Source organism: Semicossyphus pulcher, unplaced genomic scaffold (genome assembly GCF_022749685.1).
Source record: "Semicossyphus pulcher isolate SPU_LCO1_2020_fin unplaced genomic scaffold, fSemPul1.0.p SCAF_5, whole genome shotgun sequence".
Classification (NCBI taxonomy): Eukaryota; Metazoa; Chordata; class Actinopteri; order Labriformes; family Labridae; genus Semicossyphus; species Semicossyphus pulcher.
The window spans coordinates 7,872,995-7,890,348 of record NW_027211726.1 but is presented as its reverse complement, the minus strand read 5'-3'; the positions used below and the strand labels follow the sequence as shown (position 1 = coordinate 7,890,348).

At 42.1% G+C, this 17,354-nt stretch overlaps 1 protein-coding gene across 1 annotated transcript; it reads left to right on the top strand.

The window, feature by feature from the left end:
* The first annotated feature begins 872 nt into the window (after nucleotides 1–872).
* Nucleotides 873–15,689, top strand: eya3 (EYA transcriptional coactivator and phosphatase 3). The gene is made up of 18 exons (XM_069681125.1): nucleotides 873–961; nucleotides 4,968–5,072; nucleotides 5,465–5,508; nucleotides 5,659–5,753; nucleotides 5,835–5,909; nucleotides 6,017–6,071; nucleotides 7,716–7,825; nucleotides 8,356–8,441; nucleotides 9,413–9,590; nucleotides 9,800–9,969; nucleotides 10,200–10,283; nucleotides 10,355–10,444; nucleotides 10,700–10,758; nucleotides 10,878–11,038; nucleotides 11,523–11,637; nucleotides 11,926–12,047; nucleotides 12,157–12,257; nucleotides 13,203–15,689. The coding sequence occupies exons 2-18, from the start codon at nucleotides 5,016–5,018 to the stop codon at nucleotides 13,281–13,283; spliced, it is 1,683 nt and encodes a 560-aa protein (XP_069537226.1). The 5' UTR covers nucleotides 873–961; nucleotides 4,968–5,015; the 3' UTR covers nucleotides 13,284–15,689.
* The last annotated feature ends 1,665 nt before the right edge of the window (nucleotides 15,690–17,354 follow it).

Below are 17,354 nucleotides of genomic sequence, written 5' to 3'. Positions count from 1 at the left end.
AGTCCAAATATCTTTAGGTTAAGATATTTAGGTTTACTTTCTAAATTGAGAAGATTGTGATTGGTTCTGTCTGTAGAAAATAAAGCTACAGCCTGCATTTAGTTAGCTTAGCATAACAACTCGATACAGGAGGAAGCAGCTAGCTTGGCTCTGTCATACCGATAATAAAGTTAATCTTTAAAGCTGCTGTGAGGAACTTTTGGTTAAGTGGTTTTGGTTGTGGTGGTAAGGCTTTGTGCACAGGAGCTTTAAGTGGTGGTTTTTCAGGCATTAAAAATATCTATGGTATAGAAATAATCAATCTTGTCACTGATGGTCTGGATTTCTTTTGAAGGTCATATAGAGTAATCAGAATTAATTTCAGTCTGTTTCATAACCAGCGAAAAAATCCTCACAGGAGCTTTAACTCTTTTGATTGATATTAGTACATTTAATAGGGTTTATGTTTATTGACTTGATATTTTATGTTTTATCTGATGTTTGGTCTGTTTTACATTAGTTTTCTTCCATCTAAATGTAAAGAAAAGCATGTATTTATTTGCACAGGTCAAAATCACGAATTAGCCTCAAGTCAGCCAGCTTAAAACTAGCCCCCAAAAATGAACAAACTAGGCCTATACCTCATATGCTCTACAAGTTGTTTGACGTAGACATACGTTAATTAATAAACCACAAACCCTGTGTCAAAGTCTACAACGTTTAACAAGAGGGTTCATCTGTTCAAACAACAAATGTTTGAAGCCTTGCCTCTCACCTGTGTTGATGTACCGCCACACCTGTCGTCTCCCGTCGCGCCATAGATTCAGAAGGCTCCTGTGAATGGACATTTCGCACATGCGCAGTAGGTCCAGCAACGACAACTTCCTGCAAAATAGTGCTCCCTAACAACAGACAAAGCTTGACACTGTGGATTAAATTGAAGACGCTTTAATATAAGCGTTTATCTTTCACTCTTTCAATGGTAAGACTCGTTTTGACTATCTTGGCGTGTCAGGAATGTTTGTTTCGCGATTATCTCGGCAGTTAGGTGAAGCGAGAGTGAGATGCTTTCACACGATGCCATTTCCATACCTACTCCAACGGCTGCTGGGCCCGACTAAGTCCTGGAGAGTAAAACTTTCATGCCTGGGCCAAAGTAAGGAACATACTGTGAGCTTAAGTATTCAACCACAGTTAACCTTACACAAGTTACTCAGCATGTATGCTAAACAGACAGCGGACGACGCAGTTACTTGTTGGCAGAGCATGCCAGTTAACCGTCTCTGTTTGCTAACGTTGGACAGCTAACGTTTGTGTTACTAAGCTTGCAGGGCAGCGTCTAAATGCTGGGGTTGTCCGCTGAATAATTGACTGTTACAATTGCTCAGAACAGTCGCACGGGTTTTTTTTAGTTCCCGCTATTTATAGCCTTTATGTTGATTTACATAATATGTTTAAACCTCTCTGTTTATTTAAATGAAAAGTAAAGAGGTACGGTTTTTCAGGAAGTAGTCTGATGCCAGCTTTCACCTTCATATCAATCTATCCTCGGCTGGGTTATTTGCTGGATTCTGCTAACGTAATGGTATTCGGCTATCGTTTGCGGATGACCTGGATAGTTACTTTACTTTGAGGTGATGCTGTGCTGTACCTGGATTTCTGCCAAACGGAGTTAACTCGCAGTGTGTAGGACAAACATACTGACGACATGGGTATTATTTAAACAGAGGAGTTGGCACTAAGGTGAGGACTGGCCAGGTGCAGTTGTGTCAATCTAAAACATAAAGTAAACGTTTGCTTAACTGAAAATACTAGAATACAGTTAGTGTTATCAGTCTGCATCAAAGATGTATTTTTACTCTGCAAAGAGGTTTGATTCATTATTACTAGAAGGGAACAGAATTAAACTAACAAGCTTTTGTTTTATTTATAACTAAAGGAAATCAGTTGCATGATGACCTTTTAGTAAAGCTTTATTTTACAGATCCCAGTTTGTCAAATAACACCCCACAAAGGAAGAAGAATACGGTGGGCTTAGGGCTGGGCGATATGGCCAAAATCCTACATCATAGGATTTTTCATATCTCGATAACAATCTATATCAGGATATATCATGTTTTCTGATCATTTAACAAATAATTTCCGTCCTTTTCTGCATGTTAATGTCCGTGTAATGTTCACTTCCACATCCAAGGATTAAAACGTAAAGTGTTGTAAAACTGACATAAAAATTGACGTAAAGCAGTTCAGCTGCTCGTTTTGTCACGTAACGATAGAGTCATAGAAAAGCACATACGATATACATTTTCATGGGCTACCGTCATATTGCCCAGCCCACGGTGGGCTTGGAAGAATTGAATTCAGTATCAATAAGATGGAAAATAAATGCAATGATCATTTGGTTCTTTTAATTGACTGAGAGTCTTTTGAATATTGAACATAAAGTCTGCTTACGTTGCTAAAATGTGAGATTACTTTGCAGACAAGCAACAAATTCTACAAACATGTAGAGGAAAGTTATTTACCATTAAGCTTGGTGGAATTGGGTCACATTCACTATTTCTGTCTTTAACATCTGCAGTTCCTAGAAGAGAATGATCACCATCTCCTTCAACACACAAATGCCTCAAATATTGTCTAAATATTTTCTTATCGTCTTTACCATCTTATTTTTTTTCCAGGAAACATTTTAGGGAGTTTTTTTGGAAGATACAAAACAGATTTTTGTCAAACACGTGAGAATATATTTTAAGTATCAGTCCATGGCAATTCTTCATGTTTATTTTGCTGATCTGATTTGGTCCAAGGTCCATTTGACTTGATACTCCCCCTGTGGTAAAAGACAGCAATCACTGGAAGCCGAGACTCCTGAAGGATCCAGTATCAGGGTGATAATGTTCCTAACGTAGCGCGATTGAACCCGAGTGTTGCTGAGATGCTGGCAGAGTTAACTGTGAGCGGCTCTGTTACTGGTAAGGACAGCTGGAGGGACGACGGCTTTGATGAGTTCTAGTCTGTCACAAAAATCAGCCAGAGATAAGCAGCTGCAGCAGCAGGGTAAACGAGAATCCGGTTTGATAAAGGAAAATATTTAATTGCCACTTTTGACGGATATTCAGAATGATTAATGAGAAGCTAAAAGGATCCGTTTTGCTTCACAATTTTGAGTTTGCCTGAAAACACAATTAAAATCACCCTCGGATATATGAATGCAGAAACTAGATAAGGGACCAGATTTTGTTGTCGAAAGCTGTTTTCCTTTTGCAGCCCAAGCAGTGTTCACTTGCGTTCAGTGGGTCTTTGATTGTAGGAAAAGTGTTCGAGTGGAGGGCAAAAGAGACGTAACACATTGGTCTAAAAGCAGTCCCTGAAACCTATTTGTCTATGGTCTGAAGAATATTTACATTTAAATGAGTCTCTAAACAGATATCTGCATATGAGTGCAGCTAACACTCGCCTCTCACCTACAACTCAATTCTTGTGTCTGAAGTTTCTAGTCCGACTAATGAGCAGTGCATGGATAAGGAAGTCTTGGCCTGGATATCTTTTTTTATCATTTCCGCTGGCAACACCGGAAGCCCTGAAAATTTGCGGTTGCTCCCAGAGGCTATAGCCCTTTTCACACTGCAGCCTTTGTCATTTGACATTGGACCAAGCAACGCCGGCGTAAAGCCGCCCCAGTGTGTGTTTTTACACAGCGTTCCAACGTTGCGGAAGCAAAACGTGCACGAGATGTAAATAAATAGTGCGTGCTTCAAATGCACACACACCGTGCTGTTCCTCTCTGCTGTGTCCACTGTTAAACTGACGCCATTTCGCCTCCGTTACTACCTCCGATGCCTCAGAGGATGCCTCGGCCTCTGTGCATTTTACATAGAAGTGGAAGCATAACAGAGGCGTAATAATCCCGCCTTGAACTGACGGTGTATAAGGGGCTTATATAGTAGTAGGACGATATCCTATGGGATCCAAGATTATACGAAACATATACATATACAATACAAGGTATTTTCTAACATCTGGAAAACGAGGTTTGTCAGCGAGGACATCTCTGCAGCACGACAGTACTTCTTATAAAGCTGTTGTGTTAGACATTTATCAAAAAATTGTAGCTTCTTCAATTTAGAGTTTCAAATCCTCATATTGGGATTTGGATAATATTTTTTAATTAATTGTGCAGCCCTATTTAGCAACAATAAAAAGCTCTTAGTTTTTTTAATGTTATGGATCTTAAAGCCTCTGCAGGCTGTGGGTATAAGTACTTTTTGGGTTGATCTCTCAGCACTGCACCATCCGGTGGCCTTATTTTCCTTCAAATGTAACACTTTTTTTGAGTTCACTTTCATAAATCTTGCATAAGCTGACATATGCTTCCATGGCCCGTCCAAGTCAGGTGTCACGCTTTTGATTCAGAACGTGCGCAATTAACAGCAGCCTAACACTTTCATGCGCTTTTGAAATTTGCCGTCTGACCTTTTTTCTCTTTCTGTGTCTGAATTATGTCAGTTAGATAAACGTTCCACCTCTCCCGCCGCGGGGGGAAAGGCCAGTTGAGCGAGCAGCGGACAAAATGAGGTTAGATCTTATCCCCTCGGGGCATCTATTGATACGACAGCTTGCACCTGAGCACCTAATGCTCCTGGAGAATATGTTTTCGTTGAATGAAGGTTAGGTCACATGTAAGATGGCACGCTTCCTTAATCCCACAGTAAACACAAGCATGTAGGGGGAGATTGGGAAACGTCAGAACCACACGTGCCTCACCTGAGTGTCTCGTGCGGGAGATTAGACCCGGGCGCCCCACTTCCTCCATCGCCGCCACCTCCCTGCTGATCCCCCCCGCGATAGTGGCAGAAGAGGGATGGATCGATTAGTGTTTGTGGGACAAGGGGAGGGGAGAGGCAGGCATCAGAAAACTACATAAGGCTTCATCACCAGCCATTAATTCTGCGCTTGTGTGTTTTTGCCCCTGCGTTTGGGTGAAGCAGGGTCCGGACACGCTCTCCAGGTGCAGAGAGTAGGCTGTGTGTGCAGACATGTCGGCTCGCTCCGCTGCAGAGATGGATGACTCGCAGGAGCTGCCTGAGCTGCCGGTGAGTCTACCCATGATGACGCCAACACTGAGAATAGAGGGGTGTATGCATAATAAATGCATTTACAAATTAGATTAAGTAGATCGTTTTCTGTTGTACTGAATATTTGTTAAATTAGATTTTACTTCAAGCTGTAGCAGCATCAACAGTTAAAGTGTCGTTTAGGCTTCAGGATGATGCTGCTGGTTTCAGTTGTAGTTCTTTTCAGTTGATTTTATGATGAAGGATCAAAGCCGGATCGAACGTATATGCCACCTGCTTCAGGAAACACTCACTGTGGGAAGGAATGTAGCACTGTATTGAGAAAAGAAAAGACTCATCTCAAAGTCGTAAAGCAGCAGCAGCACCAGAGAGAAACTTTTCTTGAACTCTCTTTTTTTATGCATTTGCAGGCAAAGAAAGCAAAGGTAGACGGTGGCCTGGAGAAAGAGCAGAGGTTTGTATTGATTTTGGATATATTTCTAATGTCTTCTGAATTGCTGGTTACACAGCACAGGCTAAATGTTATTTTAACTTGGGCTTGTTAGTTGCCTCAGCTGTGCAGCAGATATCTTATAATTATGATAAACCCTTCATGTTGTTCCAGTAATTTAGGTGACGATGGGAGTCCAGCCGCTGTGTTAGGCTCATCAGAGCAGGAGAGCTCCTACTCTGCCCTGTCCACAGCACAACTTGATCCAAGTAAATATAAAATATTACCCCGATCGAAAACGTTTCTTAAACATAAGATAATATAATAACATAATTTATGTGTGATTGCAGCTGATCAGGAGCAGTCGGACAGACAGGTGGCCCCCCAAGAATGCGGCGACTCTTTGAACTCGTACCCTCACTCTGGTAGGAACAGAAACCTTCAGTTTGAAACAAAGCTCAGTAAAGATGCGAGAAGAAGAGAGCTGCTCTTGTATGTCAAACTGAGGTCATGTTGTCTTTTGTTTTTGCAGCCACAGATGCAACAGCCACGTCTGAATACACCCAACAGGTTTATCAAGGAAGCAAGTGAGTACACTGCATGCGACAAATGCAAATCTTATTGTTTATCATATTCAAATGTTGCACACTTTAAAGTATTGGCATAAAGTGCATGCAGGCCTGTATTTAAACCTGCTATATTACAGTAACAATTTTAGTGATTGCCCGAGAGCTTCCAGAGTCCAGTTTCAAACTCTTCTGTGCATGCATCTTTGTTAGAGATAAAGACATTGAGAAATTACCCAGTGTTCTGTTCAGGATAAAACAACCTGAATACAATGCATCATTGAAAAGTGCCGGTGCAGACAGCTGCAGGTGCAAGCAGAGATTAGGATGTCTCTTTTACCGTCCTGTCCCTAAAACTGGTTTTGTTTCTGTTTGACCCTTTGTATAAAATCAACTCTAGCTTCACAAGACATCGTATCGTGTTCCTCTAACAGAGCTCTTAAGAAGGCTGACTTTCCCACATATTCATTGTTCCTTCGTCACCTTTTGAACAGATTTGTTCGCCTGTTCACGTGCTTTTGTTTTATCGCTTAGCTTTAAACAATGCTGAATATTGAGTGGAGCAGATATAGATGTGTGGCTAAATAAAAAATGTTCATGAGAGGAAAAATGGGGTTAAGTATGGGGAAGCACAATATTATCGGCACATAATCAGTATTATGGCCTGAAAATGACATATCGGCATCGGCAGATATGTAATTTTTCTGCCGATAAAGCAACCTTTTAATTATACCTAAATGCTCGATGATTCCCTAAAAAAGCTTGACGTAATGCTTCGATATTAACTGCACAAGTGTGTGCCCACACTACCTGCGCAACCCCTCTTCCATCAAGCATGAAGAAGGGTGCAAGATGTCTGCGGTATGGCAGTTTTTTCAAAGTTTCTGACTTGTTGTGCTCTGCATCGGTCATGCGAGGAGAGGCCAAATCTCATTCCTTCAACACCACAAATTTAAATGCCCATCACTAGAATCTGCCAGTGGGCCACTACCATAAGAGTTGGCATGATATCAGTTCCACTACAGGGGAGATTTGATGTCTGCTGCACTTAGTTGGAAAAAAACATGTGCCTAATATATTGGTATGGAAATCGGCAAAGTGGGTTGGAAAATATCGGCAAGAAATCCAATATCATGCATCCCTAATGAAGTACTCTGGTGTTCAGGACATGTTCTGTTGTCAGCACAAACTTAGCCTTGATCCCTAACAGTGTTCCTGTATGCACCTGTCAATGTGCCTTTAAAAGAAAATTAACTAGGACAGCACTCTCATGTCAGTTTTTGATTCTACCACATGGACATGTGGGCAAGACGGCCTTCTACAGAGTGTGGCAATTTCACAGTAAAAGACAGTGAAACTGCCGGAATACATGCTGAAGAAAGGCTTCTTGCCTAAAGCATCCATGTGGCAGTATTAAAAAGTGAAGCAGAGGGTACCAGCTTAGGTGCTCACTCTCTCTCTTCCCCATGTTTCCTGTCTATCTCTAACTATCCTATCAATAAAGGCATAAAAGGCCAAAAACAATCTTAAGTGAAGTAGAAGTGCTGTCCCAGTGTTTGTATGTTGTTTCAAACTACATTAAGAACCCCTGCACCCTGTTTCCAATGAATCTTAGTGAGTATATTTGATGGAGGTACTGATTCTCCTTCTCTGTCTCTCCTTCAGCCCAGCAGTGACGTCATACACCAGCCAGGTGGCCTTTTCTCCTCTGGCCCAGTCCACTGTGTACTCCGCCTTCCCCCAGACGGGCCAGAACTACGGCCTCCCGCCCTTCGGTTAGTCCCCGCTTCTTCTCTAACAGCCTGTTTTAACAGTTTCTGCTCACTAAAAGCCAACGTCACACCTTTTTTACTTGCTTAAGAGGCCTTACTGTGCTTTGGCGCTGTGGATCTCTGCTTACACACAAAGCCCACATGACTGAGACTTTACCCAGTTTTAGAGTGGCCCCCTCTTCTCGCTGCCTCCTTCATTCTCTGCTTCCATTGCTCTCTTTCATCTTCAGGTGCTATGTGGCCAGGCATTAAAACAGAGACAGGGCTGCCTGAGGCGCCCTCTGGTGGCCAGCCTGGGTTTCTCAGCTTCAGCACCGCATATACCTCAACCCAGCCAAGCCATCTGCACTACTCATACCCCAGCCAAGGCAAGCTGAGACCTGACTCTGTCTCACAACATAACGCTGTCACACTCTCTGCACTAAGACATAAAGGAGAAGCTCTGTTTTCCTCTCTTCTTATTGGCACTTACAATGTGGAAATACTTGGGGTTTCCTCTGGCACTAGTTAAGTGAAGCTCTTTCTGTCTCCAGGCTCAAGCTTCACAACATCCAGTGTGTACTCCAGCATCCCTTCAGCGACGGCGGCCACCACAACCTCCACCACAGTGGCCCAACAGGTAAGGAGGATGTTAGTGTTCCTCTGAGACATAAGGAACAAACCTCTGCTTGGTCATTGCCATGCATTCTGCAGTTGATTTTTGTAATACCAAGGAAGAAGAGGTATTTGTGCTATAAGGTTCACAGCTATGAGGCTCCTAGTTTGAATCCTGGTTTGGGCGTAAGGGGCCTTTCTGTTTGCATGTTCTCCACTTGCACACATGGGCTTCCTCCAGGTACTACAGCTTCCTCTCACAGTCCAAAGACATGCTTGTTTGGTTCATTGGTGTCTCTAAATTGCCCGTAGGTGTGAGCGTGAAAGGTTGTCTGTCTCTATGTGTCCGCCCTGTGATTGACTGGATAGATTTTTGATTGAGACATTTGATTTTTGATTGCCAGATGCCTTTGTTCCTCAATATAGTAGACGAGTAACGTCACATATCTGTGTAAACATGTAAAAAGTCCTGTTAAGCATCAATGTTTTTGTCACGTCCGTCGTATTGCAAGGAATGTCATCTCATATATGACACCTCACAAAGCAGATAAGGGCGCACAGCCTGACGTCACGCGGCAAAAACAGCGTTTACCCCGTCTACACGTCTCCGTGGAAACAGAGTTTTTATTCTTCAGCATGGCTGGAGTTTTACAAAAGATCCATTTTCAGTGACCTGAAACGGCGTTCATGTGTGGACGAAAGGCCAAAACATAGAGAAAAATATGTTTTGAAAAATACCGATGTACGTGTGGACATGGCCTTAAGTAGAAGGGAAAACTTCCTGACAGAATAACATCCACTGGAGGATAGTTTTTTTTATCTTAACCTTCTTACGGGGCAAGCTTGACTCCTTACTGGTTTTGGTGAATGTTATAAGAAGTGTTTTGAAGGTGGAGAGCATTACTGCATGTCTGTCAAACTGCCCCATGTGGCTTTTCTTCCACCACCCATCTCCTGTCGATCACAACTCTTGTCTTTCTTTTTAATCCCCTGCAGGAATTTAGCAACTACAACTCTCTGGGGCAGAGTCAGTTCTCTCAGTACTACGCTCTGCCGCCCAGCTACGTGCCTGCCGGGCTGCCCAGCAGCGAGGAGCACGGCGCCGGCGTGGGAGCGGCCGGATACTCAGCTGTGAAGTCGGAGCAGGCTGCGTCAGCTGGACTGCCTCCCAGAGGTAACTTTAGCACTTTAATAGATATCTGTTAAACATTAGATGTAGGTTGTTTTGGCACCGTGTCATTGCATAAAGTATTCATATCCACTCATTTAAAGTTTTTAAGCGCTCACTTCACAATTCTATATGATTTGTTACTGTGGATTAGCTGGCTTTGTACAAAAGAAATGGATTCATCAGGTACTAATTTAAGACTTTCTTGCACTAAGACGCGTCCCCACCAGAGAACCTCCCGGCAGGCGCAGCCCTTCCCACCGGTGTGTCTCTCCCTGCCGGAGCCAGAGATCAGGACGAGGTTGGACGCAGGAACTCTGTCGGAAAAGCGAAAGGGAAGGCCAAGAAGTCCGAGAACTCCCTCCCTACTGATGTAGACCTGGAGGTAACAGAGGCAGCAGCTTGCTTATCTTTGCACATGTCTGTTGTTAGCTTAGCAGCATTATGAAGTTTAGCACAAAGCTAAACCTGTGTTGTCTGGAAAGCTAATGGTCTCTCTTACCTGGTGGATACTTATTTCAGGACTCACTGCGTGTAAAAGCTAATAGGATTTAATTGTAGATATATATTTTCTTAAATGCACAATGTAATGTAATCCTTTGCTGCTGTTTTTAGCGCATATTCCTGTGGGATCTGGATGAGACCATTATTATTTTCCACTCCCTGCTCACGGGCTCCTACGCTCAGAAGTTCGGAAAGGTTTGTTTCTTTAAAAATTAGCAAAAAGTTTGATCATAGAAGAACAAGTCTGACTCAGTTTATTTGTTCAGGACCCAGCGACAGTGCTGAACTTGGGCCTACAGATGGAGGAGCTGATCTTTGAGCTGGCAGACACTCACCTTTTCTTCAATGACCTGGAGGTACAGTGACTTGCATTCAGCGAGGTGGAGCAATGGAAGGAAATATTTTTTTGCCCATGGACTTTTATTGAATGAGATTTTGTTCTACAACATTAAATTCAGTCAGTAAATTCCTAAATCATGATTCTTAGAGATCTTACAAGTCTTATTAAAGACAGTTGTTTACAAGTGGTTAAAGTGGTACCGAACTAGAGGCTGTTTCAAAGGTCCACTTTTTCAAGCTTGTTGGTGAGATATCTGTTTTTATTGTCTAAGGAATGTGATCAAGTCCATGTCGAGGACGTCGCCTCTGATGACAACGGACAGGACCTGAGGTGCGTCACATGCTGTTGTGTAGCTCTGTGTCACTTTACAATGACAACCTTTTCACGCACAAACTGGCTACATTACACAAGTCAGCATCTTGACTGAAGTTTTTTCCTCCCTACTTAAGTAACTACAACTTCCTGGCCGATGGCTTTAATGGTCCCAGTGGCGGAGGGGCTTCAGGAACCACGGCGGGAGTCCAGGGAGGGGTGGAGTGGATGCGGAAGCTGGCCTTTCGCTACCGCCGGCTAAAAGAGATCTACAACAGCTATAAAGGGAACGTGGGAGGTGAGATGGCATCAAGAGTCTTACTGAGAAAACCTTCTTAAGCTAAAGTAAAAAGACTTTTGTTTATCATGCTTTTAATGGCCAGTTGTTGTGCTTGTTTTCGTAGGTAAAAACCTCGCAGAACTTGCAGTAAAATTAGTTTAACATTCCAATATCCAAAAGGCAAAAGAAAACAAACATGGCCACACTTCAGCCCACAGGCCAAAATAAACAGACTACTGCATGTTTACTTGACGACACGTGTGTGTCTTTGCATTTTAAATATCAGACTGTGCAATTTCACTTAGGGTGACGATTTCCCCCACAACACCTTCAAAAGATGCATCACTTTAGACATTGAATAACATGGGAATGATGCTATATTTACATGTTCTTCTTGATACACTTGATACACCATCTTATTGTTGTAGCAGTATTCAGGTTGTGTACCTGCCGAACATGCCAAAACAAACTCTCTCTGCACATTTCATGTCGTCTCCTTCAGGCCTGTTGAGTCCGATGAAGAGGGAGCTGCTTCTACGGCTTCGGTCTGAGATCGAGAACGTTACAGACGCGTGGCTCAGCACGGCGCTCAAGTCTCTGCTGCTCATCCAGTCCAGGTCTGAGCACAGAACCCATATTAATGTCAAAAGTCTTTTAACTGCTGTCATTGTGAGAAATCAGAATAGTAGAATAGAACAAGTGACAGAGGCTGGAAAGGATAGAAGTTGAAGCTAGGCTGTGATTGATCTTAAGAAAAACTTAAAATTTAGGATTAATTTAAACTATCATCTATTTACTGCAAGTTTCTGTTTTCCTTACACAGCTTAAAGTATTGACAGATAAAGCTTTTTCTTCTCATCTTTAATCCTGTATTTCTGCGTGTGTGTGTGATGTTCCACCAACAGGGGGAAGTGTATGAACGTGCTGGTCACCACCACTCAGCTGGTTCCAGCTCTGGCCAAAGTGCTGCTCTACGGCCTGGGAGACGTCTTTCCCATCGAGAACATCTACAGCGCCACAAAAATAGGTGCACATGTCAAAGATATATACGGCCGATTGTGTTAATATGCTGCTTTTTGGAGTTCTACGCTAAAAAAAATATATTGTCATTTTCTTTGTGGTTTCCTTTCGAGCAGGAAAGGAGAGTTGCTTTGAGAGGATCATCTCTCGCTTCGGGAAAAAGGTGACTTATGTGGTGATAGGTGACGGTCGAGACGAGGAGTTTGCAGCAAAACAGGTAAACCTTTCAACCCCTTCTTGTTTTGTGTGTCAGTCTGTCGTATGTTCAAACATCTTTACATTTTGCATGTCCATGTTTTGCAGTCACTGTTGTTTGTTTCCACAGCAGTGGAGGGGCCTTACAAGTTGATGCTAGCCTAAAAAGTCAAAAGTTTAACACATTATTGAAGTAAACACCCAAAGTGAAGTGCCAAGAAAGTAAACAGACCAGTTTTTTGGTTAAAAGTTACAGCTGCTTAAGCTTACTTTGCATATGCATATTGCAGCAATCCAAGTCCAGTGCGGTGCTTCTATAGGCTGCAAACCTCCCATTGTGTCTGTGTTTTGTGACTTTGCGGTCTGTATTACACTGTATTGTATTATTAATATTGTATTATTCAAGAGGAGGCTCATAGCTGACCTTGAAGATGTGTTGTAGTTGATTTAGCGTTGTTTTCAATTTGAATTTCTCTGCAGAACTAACTCATCTGTCTTTTATTATATGAGTGCCAGTTGCTTGTTTTTGATCTACTTGTATGTTTCAGTGAAGAAAATCCAACAGTTGCAAAGTTGTTCAGCTCTGCAAGATGAGAGAAGAAGCTTTAACTGTTATGTAACGGACATAAAAGTTAACAAGTAATGTTGGGTTGAGTATTAAGGTTCCTCAAACCTTGCACAAGATAGGATGAAGTAAGATTAGTGAGGATTCCCAAAGTAAGTAAGGATGGGTGAGGACTGGCTTCTGAGACTGAAGGTAGAAAGTTTCTATAATAAGGGAGAGTCCAGACTTGTGTGTCACCGGGTTTGTTTCAGATTTGTTCATACAAGTTAGTGACAGGAAATGAAAGTCAAGTGTGATTCTCACGCTTCTGTCGGTTTGACTCCTTTTGAAGCACAAATGTTTGTTTGTTTCTGACACACTGCTATGTTTCTAAAACACCTTTGCTTGTGTGTCTCTGTGTAGCACAACATGCCTTTCTGGCGGATCTCCACTCACGGCGACCTCGTGTCTCTGCACCAAGCGCTGGAACTGGACTTCTTATAAAGGAGGCGCCGCTGAAAGTCGCACACTAAAGGGAATTAGTCGTCCTGTTTTTTGCTGAGTGACGTTGTGTTAGACGACTCAGACAGTACACACTCTTATATTAGAAACGCCTTTCTGCCCTCGGCGACGACTAAAGACTCACTGATGTGTGATGTGTGACGGTAAAGGACTGAGGCGGACTCTGGATGGGAGAATCGGACTGGATACATCATTCGGCTGAGTTAAGGTTCCTCCAGCACTCCCTCCTCTACGGCAGCTAACCTCAACCTGGCTGAAACTGGCACTGATACGGACACAAAAGGGAAGACATCCATTTATTTGACCTCCTCCTTTGTCTCGTGTATTTTTCTTTAAGTATCAAAATCATCCTGCAGTGAAAACAATCCCTCTACCTTTTATTCTCTATTAACTCAAGCAACCAAAGGCTCATTGTTTAATGGCTTTCTCCTCCTTTAGACTCAAAGAATAATATCAAAGCCAACTCTGTCTTTCTGGGTAGTTTTGGCCTCGTGTAAAGACTTGAAAGCATCACTTTGCAGCATCAAATGTTTCCCTTCCTCTTTAATTTCCCTCTGATGTAACCATTTGATAATTTAACAGAAGGTACTAGATGTGCTAAAAACTTAACTTGGTCATGACCTCCCCTCCTGACCCGACCTCACCACAAGTCAGCTGCCCTGACCTCTCTGTTTGTTCCTCTCTGGTTTTACTTCCTGCATGTGTCATCTGTGCTACGTGAGCGTGTGCAGCTGAGAATCATGCCGTATGTCACCGTGATATGTAAGGTAGTGAGAAAGGCAGGGTGCACCGAACATTAACCAAACTCTGATCGATGTCAGCATGATTTGGGAGTTTCCATTGGAGTTGCGCTTCACTTTGGCATTTCCAGCCCCTGTAGTATTATGAGTAAGGCAACGCAACCCTGAACTGTTTTCTAAATCCACATCACATGCAAATTCAATGCTTTACAGTATGAACAATATAATACTCAACGTCTACAGTTTATGTACACAAAAACCAACACAGATATTCACTTTGTACTAATGAGTTAAAGTTTTCCTTTCCTTTGGGCATTGCATTGTGGGAATTTTTAGTCGTTATTTTGTCGCTTTTCTGGTACGAACACACAAAAGACTAAAAACCTGCTTAGAATACGTTGTTAAGGTGGATTTGTGACGTGCTTCTCGGATTTCCAATTCGGGTTAATTTGAAGGAAGGATCAAGTTGTTCTTTGTGTGGTCGTCTGCTTCTGAAGCTCCATTAAAGATATCATCTGGAAGATCTCAGTTTCATTCTTTTTGGTGATGAACGGTAATCGTGGGAGCACACTTCCCAGATATCCAGACAGTGTCGCATGTGTGACGTCCACGGTTGGCTCCGGTTGTAACTCTTGATTTTCTCGCTGACGGTCGCTTTCCTTTTCAGACTGTTTGCTTCATCTGAGCGTCGAGTTTGTTTCTTCTTCTTTGGATTTTCACTTATTGTTGAAGTTGTATCTGTAGTCATCCATCTTTTCTTTGTTTGTTCAGCTATAGTAGATTACTGTTTACTCGCAACACTTGCAGAGAGCAGAAAAGCAGCCGCTTAACTCCGCCTACCCTCTCTGGCAGACCAACCACTGCTGGTGCTGGCTGATGGAAAACGCGTCACTAACTGAGCGCTGCTTGGGATTTTTTTCCGCAAATGTCGCCACAGACACCCAGTCTGTAATACTGCAAATGCAAAGGCTTTCATCAGTGGGCCATGGGCTCAGTCACCGTTGTGTTACCTCATTCAGCGATAGATAGTGACTTAACAGATCACTATTGAATACCCTCAATCGTGCTTTCTGTATCTTCAGTGTTTCACCTTTTTAACCAGGAAAATGTGGGGTTAAAATTTGTGCTGAATTTGGATCAAAACATCTCCACAGATCACAGCTCTGTTTCCCAAATGTTCCTGGTAGCGCGATCTGAATTCCAGCTTTCCACAGACAGCCTCTCTGTCTCCACCGTGAACTAAACACTGTAGACACATGTTCAGCGTCAATACTCTGAACTGACAGCTGGTTCACCTGCAGGATGAAGGTCCTGGATGCATTGTTGTATTTCCCCTGGTGTCCATTGTCTCATAATCCGTCCGTGTTCACACCTGTCAGCCTCTGACTCAGCTGATACATTGTTAGGAGGATCATGGTTCACTTAAGAGGTCTAATTTGAAAGATTCCTGCTCGCTGTCTTTATAGTTTTCACTGATAGTTAATCAGCCACTAGCTTTATATTTTATTCCTCTTGTGTCGTCATGTATTTGCTACAATATCATTGTTGTGGTTCCAAAGACATCCCTGAACGTGTTCTCTTAGGAGCTTTTCAGACTAAATTTGATTCAGCTGACATATTATGTATTAGTCTCAACTCTAGCTGCAACTTACAACCTTTTCTACATAATTTGTTTTAATCATTTTTGTTTGGAAATGCCACAATAAGACAATTGAAGACAATTGAAAACATTTGAAACCATTGTGATCATCCTTTTTGTGACTTTTCAGGCAAAGGTGTACAGGTCCCAGCTTCTCAAATGAAATGGTTTCCTGATTTGTGTCCCCTTTTTTTTGGTATTAAAATGAATATATTTGAGTTTTGGAGAGTTTTTTTCAGTCATTTTGGGCTCTTGGAAATTGGGATGAGCTTTTTTTTGGCCTTTTTATGCCTTGATTATCGAGTGAGAGGACAGTGGATAGTATCGGAAACAGGGGAGAGAGAGTGGGGATGACACGCAGCCCCAGGGCCACCGCATCGAGGACCGTAGCCTCTGTATATGGGACGTGTGATTTAACCGCTGAGCTAAACCGGCGCCCCGTTGATGAGCTTTTATTTTAATTGTCCAACCCATTTATCATGACCACAAATTGGCAGGTTAAAATGAAAACAGTTGTTGGTTGCAGCGATAATTTTGTGTGAAAAAATAACCCTGAGCATGTTGTTCTTTAATAACTTGCTACGTCCCACCAACAGTTCAATTTACAATCAAATACAGAAAAGGACAAAAGCAAACGAATACAAAAACAAATACTAAAAACAACAAAACTAAATAACTACTAGTTTCAGTTTCACTTTGACATCATTGCTTATTTAACATCCCAGAGTTTCAGCACTCTGCCACATGACAACACACAATCCTTCTACGTCATACTGAGGGGGGGGGGAAACCCACAGAGGACGCAATACAGTGCAATACATTACTACTTGTTAACTGTGCTTAAAGGGATTTTTCATTTTAAGTCAGAGCAGGAGGGGTGGAGATTAGGAGCGAACAATACTGAGCCTGAAGAAGATTTACACACATGCAGCTTGACCGTTAAGAATGTGTATTTGTGTGTGATTTTGTTTGTGTGTCTGTGCATATTTATATCGTGCCTTTTAATCATCTTCTGTATGCTTAATCTCAAAGGGAAACATGTACGATTTTTGTTTGATACATTTATCACTGCATTGTTATACTATCCAAAGTGTTATCTTACTTTTTTAAATCTTCTTTTTTAAAGTGCTGTTGAATCTTTTTTCATGGTATTGGATTTAGTTTTGTTTGATTGTCTTTCTGCACTGTATTTGAAAGGTCTCTTTAACCGTCAGATAAGGACTCAACATGTAGATATCTCAACATGGAGGGACAGTACGTTCATTGTTTTCATGCTTTTACTTCAATCCAATCAGCTTTGTGTTTTGCTTTCTTTTTAAAGGAGATGTTTGTTTTGTTGCTGTGAAATGTTTAGCTTCACCCATAGACAATCACTATTTACATTTCACGGTACTTTTCAGTGCAGATCAGATTTGCATTATTTCTGCTTATTGAATGTTTTCTGTTTATTTCTGTCTGCATGTCATGTTTATATTGAAGTGGCTCTCAAACAATGACCATGCAATGTTTTAAGGGGTTACACTCCCGTACGTGTCCTCTTTTTCTTTCCAATGCCAAATACTCTTATTTTTTATATGCTGTGTGTGCTTTGATTTTCCGTTTTTTAAATGTATCTCATCTCATTTTTATGGACCTGTGCGGCCACAGAGGGTCTTATGTCGAGCCTGAATGTGA